The sequence below is a fragment of the Cervus elaphus genome, chromosome 2, assembly GCF_910594005.1.
Source record: "Cervus elaphus chromosome 2, mCerEla1.1, whole genome shotgun sequence".
Taxonomy (NCBI): domain Eukaryota; kingdom Metazoa; phylum Chordata; class Mammalia; order Artiodactyla; family Cervidae; genus Cervus; species Cervus elaphus.
The window spans coordinates 18292236-18318776 of record NC_057816.1 but is presented as its reverse complement, the minus strand read 5'-3'; the positions used below and the strand labels follow the sequence as shown (position 1 = coordinate 18318776).

General features: G+C 46.1%; 1 protein-coding gene and 1 pseudogene across 1 annotated transcript in view; both read right to left on the bottom strand.

Moving 5' to 3' along the window:
* Window positions 1–3213: 3213 nt before the first annotated feature.
* Window positions 3214–26541, bottom strand: part of KCNJ1 (potassium inwardly rectifying channel subfamily J member 1) — a 33811-nt gene continuing 10483 nt past the window's right edge. The window contains exons 2-3 of the mRNA XM_043873367.1: window positions 24196–24356; window positions 3214–5918 (exon numbers count right to left, since the gene is read on the bottom strand). Of these exons, the coding sequence (XP_043729302.1) occupies window positions 4779–5897 (1119 nt within the window). The 5' untranslated portion in view covers window positions 5898–5918; window positions 24196–24356 and the 3' untranslated portion in view covers window positions 3214–4778. The remainder of the gene's footprint in view (window positions 5919–24195; window positions 24357–26541) is intronic.
* On the bottom strand, window positions 9664–10842 carry LOC122674801 (annotated as a pseudogene).

Here is a 26541-nt window from a genome sequence, read left to right as displayed (position 1 = left end):
AGCACTGCCCTCCAGGGGTATCCAAAGCTCCATCTCCCCATCGATCAAAATGAAAATATCTGTTTCTACCTCAAATGACAGATTACTGAGAGACTGAAATAAACCAACATCTATCTAGTTAATGCAGATACTTAGGGTATGTGTAGACCTAAAAGATACCACTATTCCTAGAACACGCAAGTCTAGAGGTGCTTGTCAAGCACTGGCCAGGGCCTCAGTCCAGTGCCAAACAATGTGGGATTTCTCCCAAAGCATGAGACAGAACCAGAAACACGTGCTGACTATCCATGGGATCCAGGTAGATGTCTGGCAGCCCTGGCGAGTCCTCCCAGTGGGTGACCCACATTAGAGGATGTAGACTTGAGTGATTTTAAACCCATGGGCTTTCAAGACAGATATGGGTTTGGGTCCCAGCTCTGCCATTGACTAGCTAGTGACTCTGGACAAGTTCCTTACCTGAGCTGCCTCTTGTGGAAAATAGGGGGAATAATAGCACCTCACTGGGTCATCGGGAAAATTAAGTTAGATAGTGTGTAAGTATGTAAGTGTTAGCTGCTCAGTCATGTCTCACTCTTTGTGACCTCATGGACTGTGGCCTGCCAGGCTCCTCTGTCCATGGGATTTCCCAGGCAAGAATACTGGAGTGGGTAGCCATTTCCTTCTCCAGGGGATCTTCCTGACTCAGGGATCGAACCCGGGGTTCCTGCATTGCAGGCAGACTCTGCCATCTGAGCCACCAGGGAAGACCAGATAGTGCGTACAAAGTGCTTTAAACGGAACCCCAGACGTAGTAAGAACTCAGGAAGCAGCCCCTGTACGAAGCTTCTACTATAGCACAAGACAAAATTTGGGTTCCCCTCTCGCCTGAAAGATGTTCTGGCCTCGACAACACCCAGGGCTGTGGAAGTTGCTTGAAATGGAGTTGTGGAAGGACCCACACCCGCCCTCACCCCGCCTCGCACCTCCCCCCCCCCCAACCTCAGCCCCCTTGCAAGTCTCCCTCTCTGCAGGGCTCAGATCCAAGGAGTCCAGCTGGGTGCATCTGGCTGGGGAGATTAAATTATTTTTGAATTCCTAACTGAATGTTCTTTTAATGGAAACTTAATGACAGGCATTGAAATAGATTTCCTCCGTAACCCCTCCTCGTGTGGCGCCCCCCACACGGCTCTGTGCAGCACAAATTCCGATAACCTTTATTCCCTACCCCTGGACTTTTATCTCCCCAGTGACAAACAGCCCTTGCTGGACAGAAAGAGGAAATTCCAGTCATTGTTCTCAAACTTCTGGCTTCCAAAATAAAAAGCTCTATCTCCCCTGTCAAGCTTTGATTGACATGCACTTCCTGGAATGGGGAGGACAACGGCCTGGGGGTGGGGCCAGGGCCTTATTTGCATTCTGATCATTTGAGCACAGGGGACGCGACCCCCTGCTAGTCACAGTCACCCTGTTGAGGACCCATCTCTCGTTTCATGCAAAATCTCCAAGGAAGACACCTCCTCAACTGTCCCCGTGATCCACCAGGGAAGTTCTCTGCTGCCCATGGAAACAGACAGGCCAAGCACCTCGCTCTTTAAATTTGGCAACTTGGAGAGGAACTTTTCCTTCCACCTTTTCTCTCTTGAGGAATAAAATTTTAGACAGTCCCCCACATCTTAACTCTACATATTGGAGCTTGACCCACCCTAAGACCTGGAAGTTTAAACCAGGATCAGACTCTGCAAGTCAAAACCACAGGGCAGCGTAGCTAAGCAGGCCGTTCAAGGGGAATCAGTACCCACCCACCCCCTGAATAAAACACTTTGAATACGGTGGTTCAGTTTTTCTCGAAAGGACTAAGAAATGTTGCATACATTTTAAAATGGATAAATTAGTCAATAGAATCACAGAGCACACCTGTAGCAATAGCAGTCCCTGTATGTTCAGGCCTTGCTGGGAACTCTGCTACCACCTTGGAATAAATGTTTAATGCCTTTAACATTGGCATTAAACTATGGGCAAGTTGGCCCTCTGGAACATTCTGTCTCCCATTCATTTTATTTACTCACTGGGTTCCTGTGCCTGTCATAACTCTCTCTCTCTGTATGTCCACGATTCTTAGGCTGCTTTGGGGTTCCAGCCACCTCTTAGGATCATCGCATGTTGCCTTCAGGGCCTTATTTCATCTGGGCTTTGCTGGATGTAAGTATGTTAACAGTTGCTAAAGGTTCCATGTGATTACATTGGTGGCTCAGCAGTAAAGAATCCAGTTGCAATGCAAGAAATGTGGAAGGAGCTGTGGGTTCAATCCCTAGGTCAGGAAGATCTCCTGGAGTAGGAAATGGCTTCCCACTCCAGTATTTGTGCCTAGAGAATCCCATGGACAGAGGAGCCTGGTGGGCTACAGTCCATGGGGTTATAAGAGTTGGACACAACTTAGTAACCAAACAACAATGACCACAACAAAAGTTTCAATGGGAATTTGCATTAAAGAGTAGACTTCAAGTGGTAGAATGCCTTAATCCTAATGAAGCTGTACTTGGAAGCAGGCAGTCTTCCATCGAATAACCTGGAAAGAAAGGTCATTCGCAAAGGTTCTGGTTGTTCTGCTCTTTCAACAATCAAGAGGAATGGATCGCCTATGATGACCCATTGATCGCCTATTCACTGCCAGCATCCCCTAGCATCTGCTAAGGAGCAGAACAGACCCTCCAATCTATAGAGACACTGGAGTCATAAACCTTCATAGCAATGGGTCACCAGAGCATTCTAGCTTCCTCAAGCTTGTTACACCTGATTTCCTTTTGCTCTGTCAGCAGATCAAATGGCAATGCCAATGCCCTTACAGTAATGGAGTGATCTTTCGTGTGGACCCGTTGGGTCCAGCATTACGGCCGTGGACAAAGTGCGCAACTCTGAACCCAGCAGACTCCTCACTTGTCTTCGTCAGAAGGACCAGAGACTGTGTGTGCATCCGTACAAACTCCACCCCAGGCCTGGGAAACAATGCCATCAGTACCTGCAACTGTGTGCCAAGACTTACATGGAGATTTTTGAGGGGTCATTAGGGAAGGGGCGCATCTGCACTTGAGGTCATGTCCTCTTGGGGACGCTGGAGTCAAGACAACAGGCCACCCCTCATGCCTCCCGGGAGATAGTCCACCCTCCCCAAGAAGACAGTCACTGGTTGGTCTTTCACACTAAGGTACAATGACTGGCACTTGGAGAAAGGACATCACAACTTCAGAGATTTAATATGTTAATCAACACACTGGAAACATTTTGATTCCTATGCAGTTTTGGGTACCGTCCTCTCCAGAATACATTCAAAATAACGTGGTGTGTAAGGAACTGAACAAGACATTCACAGTTAAATCTTCTCCTTCAGAGCAAAATAAAATACTCCTCTGTCCATGGAATTCTCCAGTATTCTTGCCTGGAGAATTCCACAGACAGAGGAGCCTGGTGGGCTACAGTCCATGGAGTCGCAAAGTGTTGGACACAGACTGAGCGACTAACATACACATAATATACAGATATCACAGTGGTCTCTTTGAGGAAGATGTGGTGTTGGCTGTCAGAGGCAGGAAGACCTAACACTTTTCTTATGGGGGAGTCACATCCCATTCCTCGCCCTTCCATATTTCTCCTTTAGAAACAGCATTTCAGTTACAAACCCTCGGGCGAAAAACATAAGACGTATTTTTCTTGGAAGCGTTAGCAGTGTTTTCCCTTCTAAACTGCTTTTCCACTGTTAGACTCCTCATTGCCTTCTTGGAAGATCAGCAAGTGCTGTTTTAACAGATTTGAAGCCAGTGCCTTCTCCCATCAAACACAAATGGGAAGAAATATCAAACCTATTTTCAAACCAAGCATCCTTTCTTACAGGAGAGTGTTCATTGAGATCCTAGAGTGGTGCTTTAGCTTCTGTCTAAAAGTACATGGGCCAAAACCCTTGCTTCACTGTAGGATGTCGGGATGCCGTGGAGCAGGCTACATCCCACGCTCCTCTCCTCACTGGGTACTTGGAGATGTGGGGTCCATGGACTGGGTCTTCCCTGCTCTGGGAAAGCAGCATGACCCAGACAAATACAAAAGCTCCAACAACCAGGGCTGGAGAAGATCAGAGCTTCACAAATGTTCACTGGGCATCCGTCTTTTCTCACTCTCATTGATTGGTTCATCTCCCCCAACTCAGGAGGCAACTTTTCCTTTGATAAGAGCCAATGTTAAAATAAAAGTGATTTCTTTCTTATCAGTAGAATCAAAGTAAGAATACAGTTTTCCCCTGATTCTCAATAAAGCTCATAACTGCTTTAGGGAGACTCTTAAAAAGATCTCATTTGGCCTGTCCATGAGGCTTCCAATGATTTTTTCTGTGCCAATCAACACTGCATGATTTCAAATAATCCTATTGGAGAGTTTATGTGAGCTCCTATGGCTCCCATCCTGAAAAAGGGAATGGCAGCCCATGCCAGTACTCTTTCTTGGGAAATCCCATGGACAGAGGAGCCTGGAGGGCCATAGTCCATGGGATCACAAAGAGTTGGCCATGACTGAGCACCTGAGCACTTGGCTCCCATATTTCAATTTCCTATAAATCCATCTCATGTTCTCATGCAATTAACTTGTAGAGCTGTGTGTCTTGTAGGATCACGGTTTTGGGGTTCAGGGACACTGTGCAGGGAGACTTTAAAGGCTTTTGTCCTACTGTCATACCTCAAATTGTTGATTGTTTCATAATGTTTCTAGTCAACTAGGTATCATCAAGATTTCACTCTAATCGTGTTGAAAACTCAGTGTTACATTTTGGTGTCGTCTGTTTCATTGACTTCCGACAAGACGAAGTTGGGGTTGTCATAGCCTCTTTTCATCTTGGCTCGAGCATCTTTCTCATTATAAAGGCACATGGCACAGTGAGGTGTCTCCACTTCCACAGTCTTGCTAAAGTTATGGAAGTCCACTCGGTATTTCCCTTCCTTGGTCTTGGACACTATGGGAGCAAAACGGTAACCCCAGAGCACCTCTTCTGGGATGTAGGATGTCCGGACTTGGCAGGTAGCACTGGTTGACTCCACCGTCCCATCTAAAAACACCACTAGTTCAAAGTCCTGCTGGGGAAGGGTTTCTGCTGCCATGTGGAAGAAGGGGCTGGTGTGATCAATGACATGGTAAATCGTCAGTGGGGAGATGAAGAATAAGTTTTCATTCCCTGCGTCAACCACAAAGTTGATATTGATCTGGTCCAAAATGATGGTCTCTCCTTCAGGAGTAATGGTGGTCCTCAGAAGCTTTCCGTATATGTGACTGCCAATGAGGAGGCTCTTCCGAAGATTAGCCACTCGGATCAGGAGACAGAGCTTCCCACCCCGCTTGCTGATCACTGCATTCTTGCTGAAAGTAATGGTCTTGGCACGTTTTTTGGGTCTGGAGATCTTGGCTAAAATAGCACCACACATGAAAGAATTGATGATGACTCCGAGTATAGACTGGAAGATGAGCAGAAAAATGGCAGTACCACACTGTTCTGTCACACACCTGAATCCATAGCCAATGGTCACTTGCGTTTCCAGAGAAAACAGAAAAGCTGAGGTCAAGCCATTAATGTGTTCCACACAAGGGGTGTGGTTGGCAGGGGGATGGAACTCAGGGAGGTCTTTGTGGATGTAGGCGACCACGTACCACAGGAGGCCAAAGAAGAACCAGCTGCCCAAGAAGGCTGTAATGAAGATGGTCATTTTGTATCTCCACTTGAGGTCCAGCACAGTCGTCCATATGTCCACAAAGAATATCAGCCTCGACTGTGCCTCCACGTTGCCAAATTCAATGTTGCACCTTCCATCTTTGGAGACCAGCCTCGCTCTCCGCCGAGAACGCCCAAAAAAGCGAGTGACAAACCATTTCCGAAGATGCGTGAACATTCTTTCTGTCAACACACTGATCTGAAAACACACCAAAGAAAGACAAAACAGAAGAAGATTATGTGCATTGCACTAACGAGCTCAGTGACTCACATGAAGAGCTGTCTATGAAAAGGCCATTCAGTACAATCTGCGTGACTGATCACTTGGGCAAGCTGACATCTTCATTCTGGATCCTGCAATGCTATTTCCAGTAAAAACTCTACTATAAGACCAAATGGCTTAAAGATAAAGAGGAAAAATAATTACAGGGAGATAGACATGCAAAGGAACCTAAGAGAATATATATCCACGTGTTTTCTGACGTTAGTCACGCCCAACCTTAAAAATGTTTCTGATAACACAGACATAGAGAACAGACTTGTGGTTGCCAAGGGGATGGTCAGGTGGGGAGAAGATGGAGAGGGATTTTGGGGTTAGCAGATGCAAGCTAGTATATATAGGATGGATAAGCAGCAAGGTCCTACTGTATAGCACAGGGAACTCTTCAATACCTTGGGATAAACCATAATGGCATAGAAAAAAAAAAAGGGTCTATCTATCTGTCTATCTATATACATATGTATGTATGTATAGCTGAATTACTTTTCTGTGAAATATAAATTAACACAACATTGTGAGTTAACAGCTTCAATAAAATAAAATTTTAAAAAAGTTTATGATAACAAATTATGACCTGTACTCTGATTTATTTGATAGTATTCTTTAAATTGACTCTCCTTTTTTCTTTAATAAATTTAGACTTAAGCTAAGCAAAAATATCTGTGACAGCAGAAACTTAATGCACTATTTACATTTTTGGTTCATATATAGAAATAAATAACTATGGGGAAAAGTTTCACAACATATTACCTAAATCACCTTGTAGCTAGAGAAATTATAATCCAATTCAATTCTCTCATTTATCTAATGAAGGAATTGAGAAAATTTGAGTGACATATCCAAAGTCAGGTACCCTAGCAAAAATGAACACAACATTGTAAGTCAACTATAATTCAATCAAAATTAAAAACAACAACAAGTTCAGGAACCTGACCAGTGGCAGGATGACAACCAGAACATGAGTTTCTGTGTTTCCAGGTCAGGGAAATCTCTACTTCACTTGTGTCTCAGTTATTACTTTGTTTATATTCTAAAGTGAGATTTCTCTGGAACATTTTAAAACAAGCTTTGATCAACTTCCTTATTTTGTGCTCGACACTATTTGAAACAGAGTTCCTCAGCACTGTTTAGTCAAGTCCTATCATAAGATCTGAGATGTTTTCTCCATGGATCGCAAGCCTGGGATGCCAAGATTCCCAACGGGAATACTAAGATGGTCACTGTCAGTGTCTCCCACTTTCTTTCCTGCTCCCAAGCTGACAGATGGAGCATTGTGATTTAATGAATCCTCCATAAGGTAGAAGCATGTTTTATTCACTCCTCTATCCTAGCTGTTAGCACAGACCATGGGGGCTTACTATTTATTCAATCAGCATCAATGGAATCATTCCGTGAATGAATTAAGAGCTTCAAAATACTATGTGGGCAAAGGTCTCATCAAAAACATAATTGTAGCTTCCATTTTACAGCACATCACTGAAGGGATTTCCCCCAAACAGCCAACACGGCTCAAAATCCCGGGGTCATAACTCTAGACGGCCCCCTCCCCTAGGTGTGCCCACCCCACTCCCAAGGTGTGCCTGTTGTGGTTAGCAGTGTCTTCGTGGTATTTTTAATCAAATGCAAATACGTTTCTAAAATAGATTTCAAAATCCCCCTTCAAAAATGTGTTTATTCATACAAACTAGGAAGCGAAACCAACTTAGTGATAAAAGTTAAACAAAAGTGATATTCTACCGCGTCTTGCCCATGGCCTTCAACCATGTGAAAACACAAGAGGACCCCAAGTAGAAGTGCTAAAGAGAAAAAAACAAATACATAGAAATAAAAGAAAATATTACCAGGAGAGCAGACAGAAGTTCACTCTCTCTGAGGGCCCTGCTCTCATCCCACCCAATATTCATTGACCTCAAGCCCCCAAAGAGTCCCAAGTGCACGATCCCAAGAGCAACTCAGCCAGGGAAATGGTCTCTTTCTTCCTCAATCCTTCCCTCTCTCTGCACACATCTCATCTAATTTTGCTTCTATCCACTGGGGATGTTCTCCCTTTCCCAGGTTTGTGGAAGCTCAGACTGCTTCCAAAAGCTCTTCATAGGGTAGATCTCACCTGAAACAATAACTTCTTTTAAAGTCAACATTCATCAGTCGAATCCACAGCCTCTTTGTCACACATTATAATTCCAGTGGTAACTCCTAACACACTAACCTCTGGGTTTTTCTGCCTGACCATTCTTGTCCTCCAGGTCTACCTAAATTCATTTTAATTTTGATGAGAGTATTTCTGTAGAGTGAATGAATCCCCCCTGATTAATCTCTCAGAAAAGCTGGAATTCCCATGCTTGCCCTCCTAAGAAAATATTATCTGCCTGACCATGCAAAGAGCCAGACCAAAAGCAACCAGCTTAAAAAGTTTTCCCCACATGGAAACCCACATGCACTTACCAACACCATCTTAAACATATTCCGTCCCGAAGTGTCCACAGCCGAGAAAAGCGAGGAAAAGTGTTGGGAACTGGTCTCCGTAAGCAGGCTGATTTCTTCTAAACCCAGCTTAATTTATTGTATGCTTTGGCCAGTGAACTGATGATAATTTGTTTTAGCCTTAAAACGTTAATTTGATAGTGGAGTTGTGTGGTTTAAACCAAGGCAATTGGTTGTTCTCAGGCCAAGCCCTAAGCTGGGTATGTATTTTTTTTCCAGACGTCACATGGCTTGAATACCGTCATGCTAAGACATGACAAGCTGCCAGCTAAGGTCCTTGAGCAGCAGGTATGGATTCTGTTCCAGCATTTCCCTCTTCTCCTTTGCCACCCTCTGTAGCCCTTTCGCTTTTTCTTCTAGCTTGCGCCTGATACCTTTCACCAGAAACAATCAAGTTATTGTCAATCTCCCAGCCTATCTCAGAAACACACTGGGATACTGAGACTTCCAAGTGTTCACAAACATACAGGTGGATTATATAGACAAAGATAAGCACAGGTTTGTAAGACAAAGATCAGATCACACCAGGAAGCAACAAGATACCCCATTAATCTCTCTACACAACGTTCACTCTTACGTAAGAAGCTGAGATTTATTTTTTTTTTTTTGACACTGCATTGTACTTTTTAATTGCACAGGTAGTTTTAAATAAATGGAGACAGCACCTTCCAAAAGTTACACTAGCAGGGAAAGATTTCATCAAGCATTTACATAGTGGTTTTCTGTGATTTTACAAAAGATTCTTGATCTTTACTTGAACTGTACATGAGGGAAAAGCCGCCGCCTCAGGTAGGTGTTCTGCTTGCAGAAGCAAACTAAAGGACCTAAAATCAGAGGCAAGCCTGGGATGCCGAGAAAGGAAAAGAGAAATTGATAAAGGACCATTCCTTAACTCCATGTCTGTAACACTTATCGCATGACCTGTGTAAGTATTTCAGGGCAAACCACCGCCCTTAAGATAAAGGTACACCCTCAGAAGCTGTAATTCTCGATCATAGTAATGTGTCTACGTACCTTTGACCACTAAAGGTCAAAAGACAATACTTGGGGTAACCTAGGAGGCTTGAACAAATACTTTAGAGGAATTCTTTAGGACCACACCCCCTCTACTTTGGCTTTTTGGATGAAGCACAGGCCTCTGTGCTGTCCTCCCGGTAGTGCCACAGTCAGGAAAAGAGCATCAGTACTGGATCACGCCTCAGACACTAATCAGCTGGGGAAAGAGTTCACTGGCAAAAGGGTCCTCCCAAGAGGGAGGGAGGGAGGACCTCCCTCAAGCAGGGAGGACATGTCACTCAAGGGAGAAGGGGAACCCTCATAGCTACAGTCACTGTAAGCATCCAGCAGGCAGGAAGATGGCTTCAGACAGTTGCTGGTTGAAAGCAGATCTGAGATACCCAGCTCTGGAATGAAGTCATCTTCTACAAGTCCTTCCTTCACTGAGACAGTGATTTCAGGGTGGTCTTTCTCTGAGGGGCTGAAAGGTACTTCCTCAATTTTCACTACCACATTGGCTTGGCTCTCTGTCTCAGAGGGCATCTCTAAGACTAGGGGCTTTGTATATACATGGTCAAAACGAATCAGTTCATTAATGGCTTCCAGCTTGGCTGATGACATCCCCAGGGATGGAGAAGGGTAGGCGGGTAAGGAACTGGGTCCTTCTGGGTCCACTTCTGAGAGCTGCTCCAGGCTGGCAGACTCTGGGGAAGGACATCTGAGGAACATGACTGGACCCAAGTCAAACAGAACGCCCAACAGGATATCAGACTCAGTCTGAAGAGTCAATACCATCAGAGTCCATGGGGAGATGTTCTGGATGGGTGACAACTGGGCCTGCACCTGCTGCAGAGGTGCGTAGTCTGAGTGCTGTGGACTCAGCAGACCCGGCCACTGGCCCCGCTCCATTCCCCTTAGTCTCTGCTTCCTCTTCAGTCACTAGGGCATCCATCCCCAACCGCTGTCTTAACTCCTGATTCTCAACTACAAGGCCATGAGTTTTCTCTCGTAAAAGCTGATTTTCTAACAAAAGCTTTTGGTTCTCTTCTTCCAAATCTACCACTTGTTGCTCCAGCTCACTCATTTGAGCTTTCTTTTGGTCTCTGGCAGTCTGAGCTGCTACTCTGTTTTTCAGTTTCCTCCGCAGCGCCTTCTCTTCAGGGCTCAGGTGTATGAGGCACTTTCGCTTGCGCGCCTGGGGAGGCCCCCGGCTAGCCCCCTCCGGGCTGGCCCCTTGCTGGCCCGGCACCATGACCGGCAGAGCCTGGCCAGCTGGGGCTCCAGCAGCAGCAGCAGGCTGGCCTGACAGAAGCAGTACTTTAGGAGCCCCGGCAGCCAGGCTCTGCACGGATGCAACCACCACCATGGCCGGAGCGTGTCTACGCCCAGAAACTGAGATTTAAAAGCAGCCTTTATTGTTGGATTGATCTTGTAAAATCTGGCACTTACTAAAAGTGGTTTGTATATGCACTGTGCTGGGGTCCAGCCTCAGCAGGATCCAGGGGTACCCTCAGGATGAACGGCTTCAGCAAGAGAGAGAAAGAGAGACAGACCAGACTGGGGTGTGCAGCAGGGTCTGGTGCTTCTTTATTTTTCACTGTAGCTTTTATATCTTAAGTTAGCACATTTCTAAGAGGAGGTGAAAGATAAGCATACAGAGTTAGTTTAACATTACGTCAGTTTGCCCTTTATGAAACCAAGATGTTTTCTGCATACTTCTTTGTTTATGAGTCTTTTTTCATAGCAGATATTTGTACTTATCTTCTGGCCTTGGGGCCTAATGACATTTTATGACCTAGGTGAATGCAAAGCTGTTTTCTGTAATCTGTTCTTCATTGTTCCATTTTGCCTTGAGCTTAACAGAAAACAGAAAAGTTGCAGTTTCATGGTATAGCAGGTTGCAGCATAGTAGAAATACAATCCTGTTAACACAAAGGTCAGTCCTTTTTGCAGAAGTTATTTATCTAAAAGATTTACCACACTAAGACTCTGCAGCTCCGGTGAGGCAGCCCCTGTTTAGCATTCCTGGTTAAAATTAACAATTAACTTATTGTTTCCACACTAGGGCTAAACTCTTAGTTTTCTAAATATTTAACTGTACTAACAATAGTTTTCAGTGCACAACCTTAGCACATTAAGAGCAAAAACACAGTAAGAAAGCGTTGACCCAATAACCACTTTTAGAATAATATTTTTTTGTGTTCTCTAATAGGGCTTCCTCACCCACCAAAGGGTTCTGTGCCTATTAGGGCCTTTTGTGTGATCAGGTTCTTTATGCTGTTTATGATTAAGTTGTTGTGAGCAGTCATGTGCATTAGTATGCATTTGCCAAGCAGGCTAGAATGCCAGCATAGGGGTCTAAATTGAAACACTCCTTTCATCCTGGATAATCTTATAGGATACCACTGTCTGGGGGACATATTGATTAAAGTTCTAAGTTGATTTTGTTTGGAAAGAGATCAGGGAAGGCCTTCTACCTGTGTCACAGAAATTAGGGAGCAGTCTAATATAGCAAGGTATCATCTTTAAGGTGAGCGCTGGGGCAGCTTTTCAAAATCCCTGAAGTCCTGATTTGCCTTGCTTGTCAGGTCTTCTCCTCATGACCTTGTCATGGGTGGGATCTCGTGTGCTGGCTCCCGGCAGCACTGAGTTAGTCAATGCTGTTGATTTATGTATTCAAACAGTAAGAGGAATTATACCTAGAGAATGCGAGAATACAGGATAAATTCTTTCTCTGACCAACCCCATCTTTCTCATGGTAGACTCATTATACACAGCCCACATCTTCCTTTGCTTAGACAATGACATTTAATCCCACCCTCGACAGAACCAATATGTGTTTTTATAACTATTGAGTTATTAGAGATTGGCCCCAGATTATGTAACATGCACAGTTTCTAGGTTACTTTCTAATAAATCAGTAAATCTTAATAGCAAGCATAGGGCTGTCCATTAGCTAGTGTTTACCAAGGTCTTCTTAATGGCCTGGCAAAGCAAGTGGATTTATTATTGCCATTTTTTTTTCTTCAGGGCTCCAGCATTCTTTTTGGTCAACAGTACATTCTTAAAAAACAGACTTTGTATGAACTTTCCAAACATTGAGTGTATGCTCATTGTGTAGGATTTCAAAGACAAATAGAAATCTGTTCTTGTTCTCAAGGAGCTCACAGTCAAAGGGGGAAGTGAGCTCAGTAAATGAGCAATTTCAAGGTCATGTGGTTTGTATAACACCAGGGGGCTCATCTCTGCTTGAAGGTCTCTACTAGATGGGCATCCATGCCCTGCAAAAATACCTCAACCAACAGAAAACTTACTTTTGTGTCCATTAATTCATTTATCTGACCAAAGTCCCTCTAGTCAAAGCTATGGTTTTTCTAGTAGTCATGTACAGATGTGAGTTGGACTATAAAGAAGGCTGAGTGCTGAAGAACTGATGCTTTTGAAATGTGGTGTTGGAGAAGACTCTTGAGAGTCCTTTGGACTGCAAGGAGACCAAACCAGTCAATCCTAAAAGAATCAACCCTGAATATTAATTAGGAGGACTGAGACTGAAACTGAAGCTCCAATACTTTGGCCACCTGATGGGAAGAGCTGTCTCATTGGAAAAGACCCTGATGCTGGGAAAGATTGAAGGCAGGAGGAGAAGGGGGTGACAGAGGATGAGTTGGTTGGATGGCATCACCGACTCAATGGACATGAGTTTGAGCAAACTCCGGGAGATGGTGAAGGCCATGGAAGCCTGGCATAATGCAGTCCATGGGGTCGCAAAGAGTCAGATACGACTAAGCAACTGAACAACAACTAAGCAGCAGGGATGTGTGGATTCTAACGTGTGCCAGACAATCCTTTACCAAATAGCTACAGTCCCTGTCATCCGGAAGAAGCTTCTAATCGAGGTGGGAGATACAAATGAGCTGATAAACCATCAAAAACAGTATATGATACCTACCAGGGTAGCAGATGTTCTGGGAGCATCTTATTTTAAGGGCAGAGAAGTGCCATGGAGAACCAAAGCCTGGAGATGGCATCACAGTCACACATAGTGGGAACTCTATGATTCGTTGAATGGTACTCAGTCAATTAGACAATGCATGCAAAAGTGATGAATGTGCCATCACTTACATGGTTCCCCTTCCAACCATAACTTGGAAGAGACATTTCTGTGCACTGTAACTGCAGTTGTGTTTGTGACCAGGGCAGTGGCATGGAGGAACTGAAAGAATTGCTGGGTATATAGGTGACAGAGACCTGGGGGAGACACCTGGCTGGCCGACAGCAAGGGCCAGTGCACTCAGCGCCTGTGTGCCCTGCGAGATATTCTTGTCTAGACCTAGAGGAGAAACTGATACCAAGAACTCTGATCTAGTTCTGCCTCAAGGACCACTCATGATATTTCTAAATAAGTGTCATTCTCTTCCGGGGAACAACCCTGCAAATTCTTGAAGATAAACACATTTTCCTCCTGCATCTCCTTTTCTCCACAGAAATGCAAGCTTCATTTTCATACAACACCCCTGGTCACCAAACCCCTCTGCATTCGAAGTGAGATGCCTGCCATCTGGGCTCCCGGATGACAATTAAAGAGCCAGGACCCAGACTGTTCTTTTGCAGGCAACCCCCTAAGGAGGAGCCATTGGGAGCTGGGGGTTTCCCCATGGTTGATATAATGCTGCTTCTGTCTCACCCCAGCAGGCTCAGCAGCCACTGTACCCGAGAGAAGATGGCAAAATAGACATCGCTTCTATTATCTCTTCTTCAGAATTACAAAGGCTATCGCTACTCTCTGTAGATGAAAAGACGGCTACTGTAGCCTTTTGGTCCAACCACTCACAGCTCACACACAGCCTGAGTTCCCTCAGGACATTCCTGAGAGTCAAGATTATCTATTAGAGGTAGAAAATAAAAGCTATGGAGCCTGAGAACAGAAGTCCAATGACTTTCTGTAGATGCTTTGCAGTGTTGCTGGAGAAGAAAATTCAAGTTTCCATGAAAATTGACAGCTTGAATTCAGCCGGGCTTCCCTGGTGGCTCATGGCTCAGACAGTAAAGAATTGGCCTGCAATGTGGGAGACCTGGATTCGATTCCTGAGTTGGGAAGATCTCCTGAAGAAGGGAACAGCTACCCACTCCAGTATTCTTGCCAGGAAAATTCCATGGACAGAGGAGCCTAGTGGGCTAGAGTCCATGGGGTTGCAAGGAGTAGGACACGACCGAGCAACTTTCATTCTCACTGGATTCAGCCTGCCGGTCAACCACATGAACTAACATTTCCTGATGACCTGTGGGTAGCAGGGCATGGAATGGGATTATGGGCCTTCTAAATGTAATCAAGAAAACTCTCCACTGATTGAACTCACTACTTGCCAGGTGCTACACTAGGAAGCAAGAGAGGCAACAGTCCCTACTGTGAAGTTGCTCAGGGATACAGAGTAACTTGTCATTATCCAATCATTGCAAGGCAGCATCTTTGTTTCCCTGAAGGGGTTGAGGACACCAGAGAGCAGATACAAGAGGCTGAAGGTCAAGCTTATACTCTTCAGCACAAAATGCATCTGACTGGTACCGCAGAGAACTTCCTGTTTTCTATGAAAACGGCCTCAAGCTGTTGGAGGATGACCACCCAGCTAAATTTGCTAACTTTCAGTGCCTAAGGAGCATCCAGTTAGCCACCTCCCAGGATGCTGACATCTAGAACTATTGTTGACAGAGGGCATCGTTGCCTTTCTGTTCAGTATTCCCAGAGAAGTCACCTCAGCTATCTTTAGCTCTAGCAGGCTGCTGACTTGGGCTCAGCCTGAGTTCTTCTTACAAAGAACTTGCCAAGGCCATTGGAAACGATTTTTCCGGCTTCATGGGCATGTGAAAGGTCATGAGCCTCAGGACTCTTCCAGGCCTGATTTGCACTCACCTTTCCCATGTGAGGAATACTCACCCCTTTCCCTGTGAAGCCACAGGTCTGTTTGCTCAAACTCATGTCCATTGCGTAGTGATGCCATCCAACCATCTCATCCTGTGTTCAGAGTGGGAATGTGGCACAGACTTTCTGGGGCACCTGGTTCCTTCCAGAGAAGAGAGGTTGGGAACAAAAGCCAGGGAGTCACAGGGTCTGGGAGTGTTGGTACTCTCTTAAGGCCCACCACCTTCCGCGGGCATCTCTGGGGCCTACCGGTCCAGCAGCATCCCCTGAATAACTGCAGAGATCTGCAGTGCATGGGGATCAAGAGCAGGTAGGAGCCCTGGTGCAGGATGTTCATGGCAGAGGGAAGAACCAAAGGCAGCAGAAGAGAGGAGGAAATCCATCTTGGGAAAGTGCAAACACGTACTTGAACCCCAGTTCTGTCACTTGATGGCCAGACAACCTGAGCAAGTCACTTAGGCTAACTGAGTCTCAACTTCCTTGCCTGTGAAATGGCTATAAAATATTCTCAAAGGCTGTCGTATGTTTTAAATGCAATCCCATATGTAAAGTTCCTAGAACATAGCAATTATGTAATAAATAGTAGCAGCCGTTATTACTGGTTCAGAAATTTAAACATGCTCAGCTTAATCAGGTGTCACCAACCCAGGCTACTTAGGGTCCGCTCTGTAGAGTCAAATGGGCTGTGTTGGGGGAGATGACAGCCAGGTGGGGGACAAGGCTCCTGGGAGAGAGGGTGACAAATGTTCTGATAACATGTGAAGTGTCCTGACTTCAGAACCTGTCCTGCCCTGTGGAACAGAAGACCTATAGAAAACCTAACACTTGTATAAAGAATTTGTCCATCATCAGGGCAGAAGACTTATCTTGAAGAGGTGAGAACACAATTGTTGTCATTGTTGTTGTTCAGTTGTTTAAGTTGTATCACTCGGTGGCCCCACGGACTGTAGCCCACCAGGCTCCTCTGTCCATGGGATTTCCCAGTCTGGAATACTGGAGTGGGTTGCCATTTCCTCCTCCAGGGGATCTTCCTGAACAAGGGATCACACTCTAGTCTTCGGCATTGACAGGTTGATTTTTTTTTTTTTTTTTTTTTTTTACCCCTGTGCCACCTGGGAAGCCTTGGGAACAGGAGAGGGAGAGAATTTTCCTTGGCAGGGTTGAATAGAGGCATGCAACCGGGGGTGATGCTCTGCTTCTCTTACCACAGACATTGACTAGGATTCGATCATATTACTGACAATCTACAGACGCAGTCAAAGAGGAGAAAGCAGCCCCTGACAGATGGGAGCCAGCCTGGCACTACATCTTGATCTGCTGTTGCTGAGGGCTGTTCTGGGGCTCACAGCTAAGTCTTGTGTTCTCCTGTTGAACACAGCTTCACAAGACATCAACATCAGAATCATGTCTGAACACACAGAAACATGAATACGGTCCAAACCACAAAAATGACAGAACGTTGCCCCCATCCTGGCACTACGAGTGATCACTGCTTCTTTGCCAATAACAGCGTTAGCTTTACATCAACTTTTCTCTCCTTTTTGATAATGAGGCTTATTAACATAATCACGGAATTACCCCTACTTCTTAGCATCGAATCTTGAGTAGAGTGTTGCTCCATTTACTCTCCCAAATCACCTAGATTAAGCCCAAATTCTATATATGTGCTTTCTAAAACTCTTTCAAGCGGAGCTCCTCACCATTCCTCAAGCTGCGTGTTCTCTCTAGCTGCAACAAGACGACCTATTCAACTACTGCAGTGTGCCTGGTGATCTTAGGCTGGAAGACATTGATGCCCCAAAAGGCAGAAGAGCACAAGAAGAGAAGGTGACAAAGCCACTTTTACAACAACTAGTGATTCCATTCTACCGCTTCCAGAAGTCACACTCACATATGTACACAGTGCATGCTTTTGTATCAGGATGTGAAAATGAAGGACCAAATTTCAATATGAAAAGTCATTAAGGGACATCCCTAGCAGGCCAGTGGTTAAGATTCTGCACTTCCACAGCAAGGGGCACAGGTTCAATCTCTGGTCAGGGAACTAAGATCTCCTATGCCTCATGGCTCAGCCAAAAAAAAAATGTTATTGAAAGGAATTAAATTGTTCAAGTTCAGGCTTTGAATTCTATCTTGATAACTAGTTTATAAGGGCTGCTGGTCATCCTAAGATTATTCTGCTCTTCCCACAAAGACCTGCATCACTTCCTGGCACCTGGATGGGGACCCAGCAGGAAGCATCAGGAGACGTGACATTTCCCAGCCATCCTGGGAGTCTGTGAGGCTCACCCCAAGCCAGGTGTCTCTCCCATCTTCGGTGGGAACTTGCCTTTGCTGTGGAGTTTAGAAACCTGCATTTTGGGAGCTGACACCAATTTTACATGCAATTTTGATTTTGTTTTCTTGCTGTCCTTCAAAAAATTTTTTTTCAAGTGTTTTGGAAATGCTAGCATGTCTCAACTCTGCAAAAAAAGACCTAAAGGGGCTCGCTTCATCTCTGCCTGGCTGAGTTTTGAAGGGAAAGCACACACCCTTGGGGGCTGTGGGGAGTTTTGACTGCAGAGTGAGAGAGCCCCAGAGGATGAGAGGAATTCATGGAACTCACAGTCACAGAGTTGGGTCTTCTTGCCTTTTATGCTAAAGATGTTCTAAGTAGTCTATCTTAATCTATCTTCTCAACTTCAGGGAGTTCTGCACTTTACCCAGAGAAGGCATTGCTTTGCTGGGTGTGCGTGGATTGAGTCAGAGTGAAGAGGATAAGCTGAGGGGGAAGTGAGGAGGCACAGCTCAACATGAATGAAGGGAAGCCCAGGGTTGAGAACAGCCCCTGCAGAGTGTGCAATGGCCATTAAGACCTGGGTGGAGGAACGCCCATCGGCATCCCGTGCCAACAGCGCCCTCTAGAGCACGGTGAAGACAGTGCCCTGAAGCAAGACCTCTGGGGGCAGGAAGCCCACAGCGCAGCCTGAATCGTCCACAGGGTTGTTTACTAAGAAGCCGGTGTGGACGTGAAGCCACTTGCCTCTGTCTGAAGAAGTGCAGGAGGTGATTTTAAAGCTTCGTGTGTGACTGGAATTTGCAGTAACCCAGGAATCGCTGGCTTTGGGATTACAGTTGTTGAGCTTGGAATCCACCAAGTTGCCTTGGCCGGTTGCAGACTGGGGGTGAAAGCACAGTAGGGAAGATACCTACTAACACAAGGAGATCCAACCAGTCCATCCTAGAGGAGATCAGTCCTGGGTGTTCACTGGAAGGACTGATGCTGAAGCTGAAACTCCAATACTTTGGCCACCTGATGCGAAGAACTGACTCATTTGAAAAGATCCTGATGCCAGGAAAGATTGAGGGCAGGAGGAGAAGGGGACGACAGAGGATGAGATGGAGGATGGCATCACCAACTCAATGAACTTGGGTTTGGGTGAACTCCAGGAGTTCATGATGGACAGGGAGGCCTGGCGTGCTGCAGTCCATGGGGTCGCAAAGAGTCGGATACGGCTGTGTGACTGAACTGAATTGAACACACAAGAAGCATGGTCATTGTCTAGAGGGAGGAGGGGTCCCTAGAGAATCCCAGGTGAAATTCCCTTCAGTCTGTCCCAGAACCACAGGGGACCCTCCACCTAAAAAGGGGTGAAAAGGTCAGTTCTCAAACCTCCATCATGCACTCGGGCCACACCTCCTGAGAGTCACTGTCCCAAATGTTGGATTCTAGTTTTTGGTGAACCTATAGCTGAACATTAAGTTAACACAAGGATTCAAAGGCATTTCTAGTCTCATGGCCTTTTATTCTAATTACTATTCAAAAGAAATCCATTACAATGAAAATATCATTATACAAGTCTAGGTATATAATCTTATGAGGGTGTGCCTGCTCAGTCACGTCCAACTCTTTGCGACCTTATGGTCTGTAGCCCACCAGGCTCCTCTGTCCATGGGATTCTCCAGGCAAGAATACTAGAGTGAGTTGTCATTTCCTTCTTCAGGGGATCTTCCTGACCCTGGGAACAAACCAGAGTCTCCCGCATTGCAGGTGGATTCTTTACCACTGAGCCACCTGGGAAACCAATATAATCTTATGCTGAAACCAATATCAATAGATGGTGTTCTCAAAAGATAGTATGTGAGGGACTTCCCCAGTGGTCCAGTGGTTAAGACTCTGCACTTCCACTGCAGGGGGCGGCACAGATTCAATCCCTGGTCAGGGAAGTAAGATCCTGCATGTCTCCGCCTCATGTTTTGAGCGGTCAAAAACAAAGACAGCATGTGAACAGAAACTGCTTCATATAGTAAGTCATGTAACATACGATATATGCCCTAGGATACTATAGACATGTGTTTGTTTTTCTCTTTGAATTTTAAAAAAATTTTTATTGGACTATAGTTGATTTACAATGTTGTGCTGGTTTCAGGTTACAACAAAATGAGTCAGCTGTAAGTATACATACATCCATGCTTTTTTTAGATTCTTTTCCCATGAAAGCCATTACAGAGGCTATTAGACATTTAAAGGAATCCTCTACTGAATTATTATATATTATATTTGTGTGATTATATTATATATATTATTTATTATATTATATATTATATATATTATATTATATATTATAAATATTATGTATTATGTTTGTGACTATATATGTATTTTTATTTTTATAATATGTTTTATTATACGTGTGTGTGTATTAGTTGCTCAGTTGTGTCTGACTCTGCGATCCCATGGACTGTAGCCCACCAGGCTCCTCTGGTGGGCTATATATATATATATTAATATATAATATACTATATGTTATATTACATAACAGTTTACATAGAAAAGAATCATTTTTGCAAATGAAAACATCATCCTCTCACTTATGTGATTTGTACAAGTCTGTGTGTTGTGGGGGTGTGTAGTTTGTTTTGTCTGAAAACTGGACACATCTGTGAGAAAATGATTGTTAAGTCACCTCTCTCAAGCACCTCAAATGACACTGGCATTTAATAAAAGAATTTTGATGTTTACCAAGAGTTCTATTTATTATGCATTCAGAGACCCTGTTGTTAGTCTGATCCTTCTAGTTCTCTATGGTTTGGGTTGATAGCACATCACTTCAGTCTTTCCAGCCCAGAAAGGAATGAATTCTATGTGGACTAAGGGTCTTGAACATGCTTTACTGAGTGTCTGCATCAAGAAAGTACACTTTGTTTTTGCGAAAACATGTAGAAATTCAAACCTCAAAGCCTTATAAAATAGTGGAGTAATTCAACTGATGCCTTGAGCTTGGCCCTGGGGGACTAGTAGTCATGAAGCGGAGCCACAGGTGAAGGGTTTCCTGTGGGTCCAGCCCTGCACCAAGAAACATGCAAAGAGAAGGCGCAGAACCCCAGGTTCCTGAGTTTGGAGGGGGCGTCTGGATGTCTTCCGGTCCCATATTCTAGCTTACGTTTCCTGTCACAGCCCTGGGGAGGGGCCATTTGGGCAGGATGTAAGAGGTGGGGTTCGAATCTGGAGTTGGTCAATCATTCTGTGGCCCTAACACTGGGTACCACCCAACCTCTCAGGGTGTCAATTTCCTCATCTGAAAAAGGGGCCACCCATGTCTATTACAGATGGATAGAAAGAGCTCAGATGGCCCTTGAACTTGGAAAGTGATCCAGTCACTAATACCTTCAAGAAAGCAATCTCTAGCTCTGATTTCTCTCTCAAGTTACAGCCAGACGTTGAATGAAAGATCCAGTGCGTCATTATCTGTGATGCCTTGAATTCTGGGCTTCTCTGCCCCAGCATCCATGCTGCAGTAGCACTGCCCTACCCAGAAGGGTGCTGAGGAGGGCAAGGCTCTACCATAGGACACCGTGGCTCCGCCCGGGGGAGCTCGGAGGGTCAATGATTACCAGCACAGGCTTGGGTTCCGCCGAGCACAAGAGTTGCATTAATGGGGCGGCACGCCTGCACGCCAGCCAGCCTCCCACGTCCAAGAACTTTCTGGGAAAGCCCTGGAGGCAGAAGGAAGCAGAGCCAGCAGCCGGCTGCTCTCTGCCCTGGAACCACCCTTGCGGGGCCCCTGCTGAATTCCTCTCTTTGGGGCCCTTCTTGTCACTGGCAGGGCCCATCCCAGGAGACCTTCTCAGAGTGGAGATGAGGCTACAGAGACCTCCCACCTGCTTCCTCACAGACTGGCGGGCGACTCTGGCAGCTGTCTTGAGCTGCTCTTAACTAGAGTCTGCCACCGAAACAAGACTGTGAGTGAGAGACGGAAGAGAGCATCTCCCAGACTCAGAGCCAGGCTAGGGCAGGCAGACCTGAGACCTGCCCCGCAGAGGGTCAGGAGCTCACACGGCGCTGCTGACGCATGTCCCCTCAGTCCTTTCTTGTTTTTTTACTCAGTGGTGTGTATAATGTCCTGCAAAAGGTGAAGTGAAATTCCACCTTACTTCCTCTTATTTGCCCTTCTAGCATAATCAAATCCAATCACAAGAAGCTTTTCCATCTCAGAAATGGTACTTAACTGCTCTGAGCTGCAACTTTTCCTAATAAATCGGTGATTATAACACCTATTTGTTGCCCAGGGGATTCACTGGAAAATACACACGTCCACACAAAAACCGCTCCGCGAATGTTGGTAAGGCATTGTTCGTCTCAGCCAGAAAGTTAAACACAAATGTCCATCTACTGGTGAATGAATAAATAAATGAAGTTTGTCCATACAATGAAATATTGAAAAGTGAAAGTGAAAGTCATTCAGTCATATCTTTGTGACCCTATGGACTGTAGCCTGCCAGGTTCCTCTGTCCATTGAATTTTCCTGGCCAGAATACTGGAATGGGTAGCTGTTCACTTCTCCAGGGGATCTTCCCAACCCAGGGGTCAAACCCAGGTCTCCCACATTACAGACAGAATTTTTACCATCTGAGCCATCAGGGAAGCCCCCAATGACATATTATTCAACCATAAAAAGAGAATGAAGTACTGATACATATTACAATGTGGAAAAACCTTGAAAGCATTGTGCTAAGTGAAAGAAGTCAGATATAGTATTATTCCCTTTGTACAAATGTCTAGAATAGACAAATCTAGACACAGAGATAGTTAGATTGGTAGCTCTCAGTAGGGGTGGGGGAAGGGAAATGTAGAGTGACTGCTAATGGGTACCCTGTTCCTTTTTGAGGTGATGAAACGGTTCTAATATTGTTGGTGGTGATGGTTGCCCAACTTTGTGACTATACCAAAAACCCACCGTTGTAGCTTTAGATGGATGGATTGCATGGTATGGGAATTATACTGTATTGTATTGTATTGCTCAGCTTCCAAGGTGGTAAAGAACCTGCCTGCCAATGCAGGAGATGTAAGAGACGTGGGTTCAATCCCTTGGTCAGTAAGATCTCCTGGAGGAGGGCATGGCTACCTACTCCAGTTTTCTTGCCTGAAGAATCCCATGGACAGAGGAGCCTGGTGGTCTACAGTCCATAGGGTTGTAAAGAGACACAACTGAAGCCACTGAGCACGCACCCATTTGTATTGTATTCTATTGTATCGTAATGTATCCTATCATATCCTATTGTATTATTTCAATAGAATTTGTACAGGAAAAATCCACATCAAGGACCTCTTGCACGGCGGGGACTCAGCAAACTGTCTGCCATCCGTGTCCCATCTCTCCATTTCTTAATCCCATTCCTCCCTCCTCCAGCACCAGACAGAAGCACCCCCTGGGCCCTTATGGGGTCCTCAGCTGAACTTGGCCCCTTCCTCCTACAGCAAGTGGCCATGGTGATTCTGGAGGCACCACACCCAAAATATTTCCTCCGTCACAAGAGCCTGGAGGCACAGAAAGATGCTTCTGCAGATCCTCCCTCTCAACACAGGCTCTGGCGGCAAAAGGAGGGACTACGCCTCTCCCAGCATCTGTGGGACAAATCCTCGGCCCCTGCCTCCCCGGCCGGTGGTGACCATTGGAGCAGCCGAGGTACAGTGAGATCCCGCTTGGCCGTCCACCTTCGCCTGGGCTCCCCGCACCATGACCCTGAGCTGGCAGTTCAGTCTGAAGCCCGGTGTCAGCTCTGTCCACTCTTCTGAACAGCTCCCAGGGCTGGAAGTCCAGCCAAGGACTTGGCTTGGAAGCTGGGTCTGCTGTCCCAGAAGCATGGCAGGTGCATGGACTCATTCTATCTGATGGGATGCGCGGAACCTTGAACTTGTCAGGCTGAACCAAGGCCCACCGTGCGGGCCACGCCCGCCCACACTCCCTGACCCTCTCTCTCACACTCACAGGAGCTCAACTCCATTCCCTCCTGCCCTCCCCTTCTCTCGGTACATTTTTAATCTTCATTGTTTTCTGGAATTTTTATCCTGGCCCATGGTCCTTGCTCTGTTCCTGGAGTCAGTAACCTGAGCTGTAAAATTCTTACTTAGACTGACCTCTCTGGAGACTTGGCAACCTCACAGATTAGCCAGAATCCCACGGAACCATATAAACCCCTCCTGGCCCCACATTCCCATAGTATTCCTTCCCTTGGCCCTGCACACACATGGAGGAGGGTGGGGAAGGGGGCCTGAAGCATAGGTGGGGGTTCTTGGCTGCTTCCTTGGTGACAGCTGTAGGGAGAACCGCGTGGAGTCCAAATTCAGGGGGCCTCGCAAGGAAGAGACAGAACACGGGCCATTTCTGTCTCTACAGATCACAATGACCTGTTTGATGACGCACCATCAGGACCAAGCCTGGACCATGATAAATAAAGGATGCTTTGAGGGCAAAGAAACTAAAGTACAACCCCTGTGCTGTGATGAATGCTAATTCCTAACCAAAAAAGGGGCCAGTCTACCTGGAAAGCACTGTCAGGTGTCCGTGACTCTCTGGGCTTGAAACACGAGGTCTGGAGTCAGACTTGAATTCCAGCTCTGCTGCTGACGGATGCCTGGATGCCCGTCCGAGCCAACTGCCTGTGTTTTTACAGAGCGAATTTCCCAAGGGAAGCGATTAAACCTGGAGAAAAACAGAACAGAAAATCACCGAGAAAACTTTAGGAGCCGTAAAGACCCTAGAGCTTGCTGCGAGCTATGTTTGTTTCTTTCTTCCTTCCTTTTCTTCTTTTTTCTGTCTATCTTGCTGCTCTGTCCAGCCCTAAATTGCAGAGCTGAAGCCTCTGCTTTCTGGTTCACCTTTCCTGTCCATGCACATGGCTAATAGCTGTACCCTTTTTCATCGATGTGTTTTCACGACATCATTTTAGTTCTCATCTGGTCCCCCTCACTGGGGTTCCCCTGCTCTGCCCCCGGGACCAGACAGAAAGACGGCCACTAGGAATTGCAAAGAGATGGGCCAGGGGCTTAGCACTGACTGGAATGCTGGCTCTCGGCACCTGGGGGGCTGTGGGTCTGTGAGGCCGTGGGGCCCAAGCTCTGGGTGCTGAGACTGAGACCATCATTGCAGAAGGCCAGTGGGTGGGGTTGGCAAAGCAAAGGTGGGGATGAACAGGTGTCCCTGTGGTAGTGAAGGTCAGGCTGTAAGGTGATGTGGACTTGATTTAAAGCCTACTCCTTCCACTTGTGAACAGGATAAATGGCTTTGCTTCTCTGAACCAGAGTGTTCTCCGTGAACGTGAAGTTAAGAACACCCATTTCTCAGGCTGAGATGGGACCCAGGGTAAGAACACCCCATAGCAGATCCAGCATGTGGAAACCTCAATGAGGTCAGCTTCCTTCCGTGCCTGGCAGAGATGAGGAGCCTCCTCGAAGAGACGGCCAGAGGTTGACTTGGCATTTGGGGAATAATTGGAACTCCCGGGTCTGGATTTGAGCAGGCGGTCAGCTCTCCTGCCAGACCCAAGGACGGACTCAGAAGGTCCCCATGAGCTGCAAAGGAAATGCAGGGGCGGGCGTGTGGTGCCGCCTGGGGGAGATGCCGGCTGTGGGAAGTGTTCTTCTGCCTCTGCTAGCCCTGTCCTCTCTGGCTTTTCAAGAAGGCTCTCCCCTCAGAATCTCTGGGAGGAGGAGGCAGTGGGCTCTGGGTTGCTTTAAGGGGTCTGTAAGGAGCATTTTTGTACACAAGAAACCCAAAGGGAGAAGACTTTGTTTATTTGGTTGCTTGGGAAAAACAACAAAGCTGGGGGGAAAGGAGTGAAGATCAAAAAGAAAAACATTGCCCATAAAACGATCAGATTAGATTAGACCACGGAGATCTAATTATGCCAGGCCAATTGAATTTCCTCTGAGGTTAGCGTGACCAGCCTTCCAGAAGCAGAGGCAGCTGGGGTGCAGAGCTGTGACTGACGCCTGGCATGTCCTTCCTCCGAGCACTTGGCGGGGGGTCAGTCCTGTGACCCCCAGGTGGGCATGTGAGTGCATCTCCACCGGGCAACTTGGGCTGAAATTTACTCCCAGAGAGTGTCTCTAGAATCCTCTTTTCTTTCTTAGCACCAGCTACAGCTTATTATATATTTATGTTGTTGAATTTGTGCCTTCCTCAGCTCTGTCAATGGCACAACCATGAAGGAAAACTTCATTCAACCTTGATTCTTCTCTGTCTCTCATCCCCACAGTCAATCCATCGGCAAGTCTTCTCTGCTCTTCCTACAAAATACATTCAGAACCTCTCCGCTCTCTGGGCTCCTTCTTCTCCAATCCCACTGTAGTCCAAACCACCACCACTCTTGATTTGGCTACAGAAATAGCCTGCTGTCTCTCTCTCTCCTCACTCTTACAACTTTCCCCAGGTAGAGAAGAAAAAGATCAGAGAAGCCAAGTTATCAACCCAATTTCACAGAGCCTTGCTGGCGCTCAGTCATTTCCATTGTATCTGACTTTTTGCCACCCCATGGATGGTAGATGGTCAGGTTCGTCTGTCCATGGGGTTCTCCTGGCAAGAATACTGGAGGGGGTTGCCATGCCCTCCTCCAGGTGATCCTCCCAACCCAGGGATCAAACCCATGTCTTCTGACTCTTCTTCTGCATTGCAGGCGGATTCTTTAACAATGAGCCACAGAGGAAACCAGAGGTCACAGACCTAGAAACTAAGCATTCACCTCACTGTAGCTTTCTCTGCTGTGATATGTGTCCACCATTGACTTAATAATTGGAAGAAACTGATTAAAATTAATCTCTTTCAATGTGACTTTCCGTCACACAGACGGAAAGCTGACGGTATATTCCCTAAAAGGTCTCCATTCCAG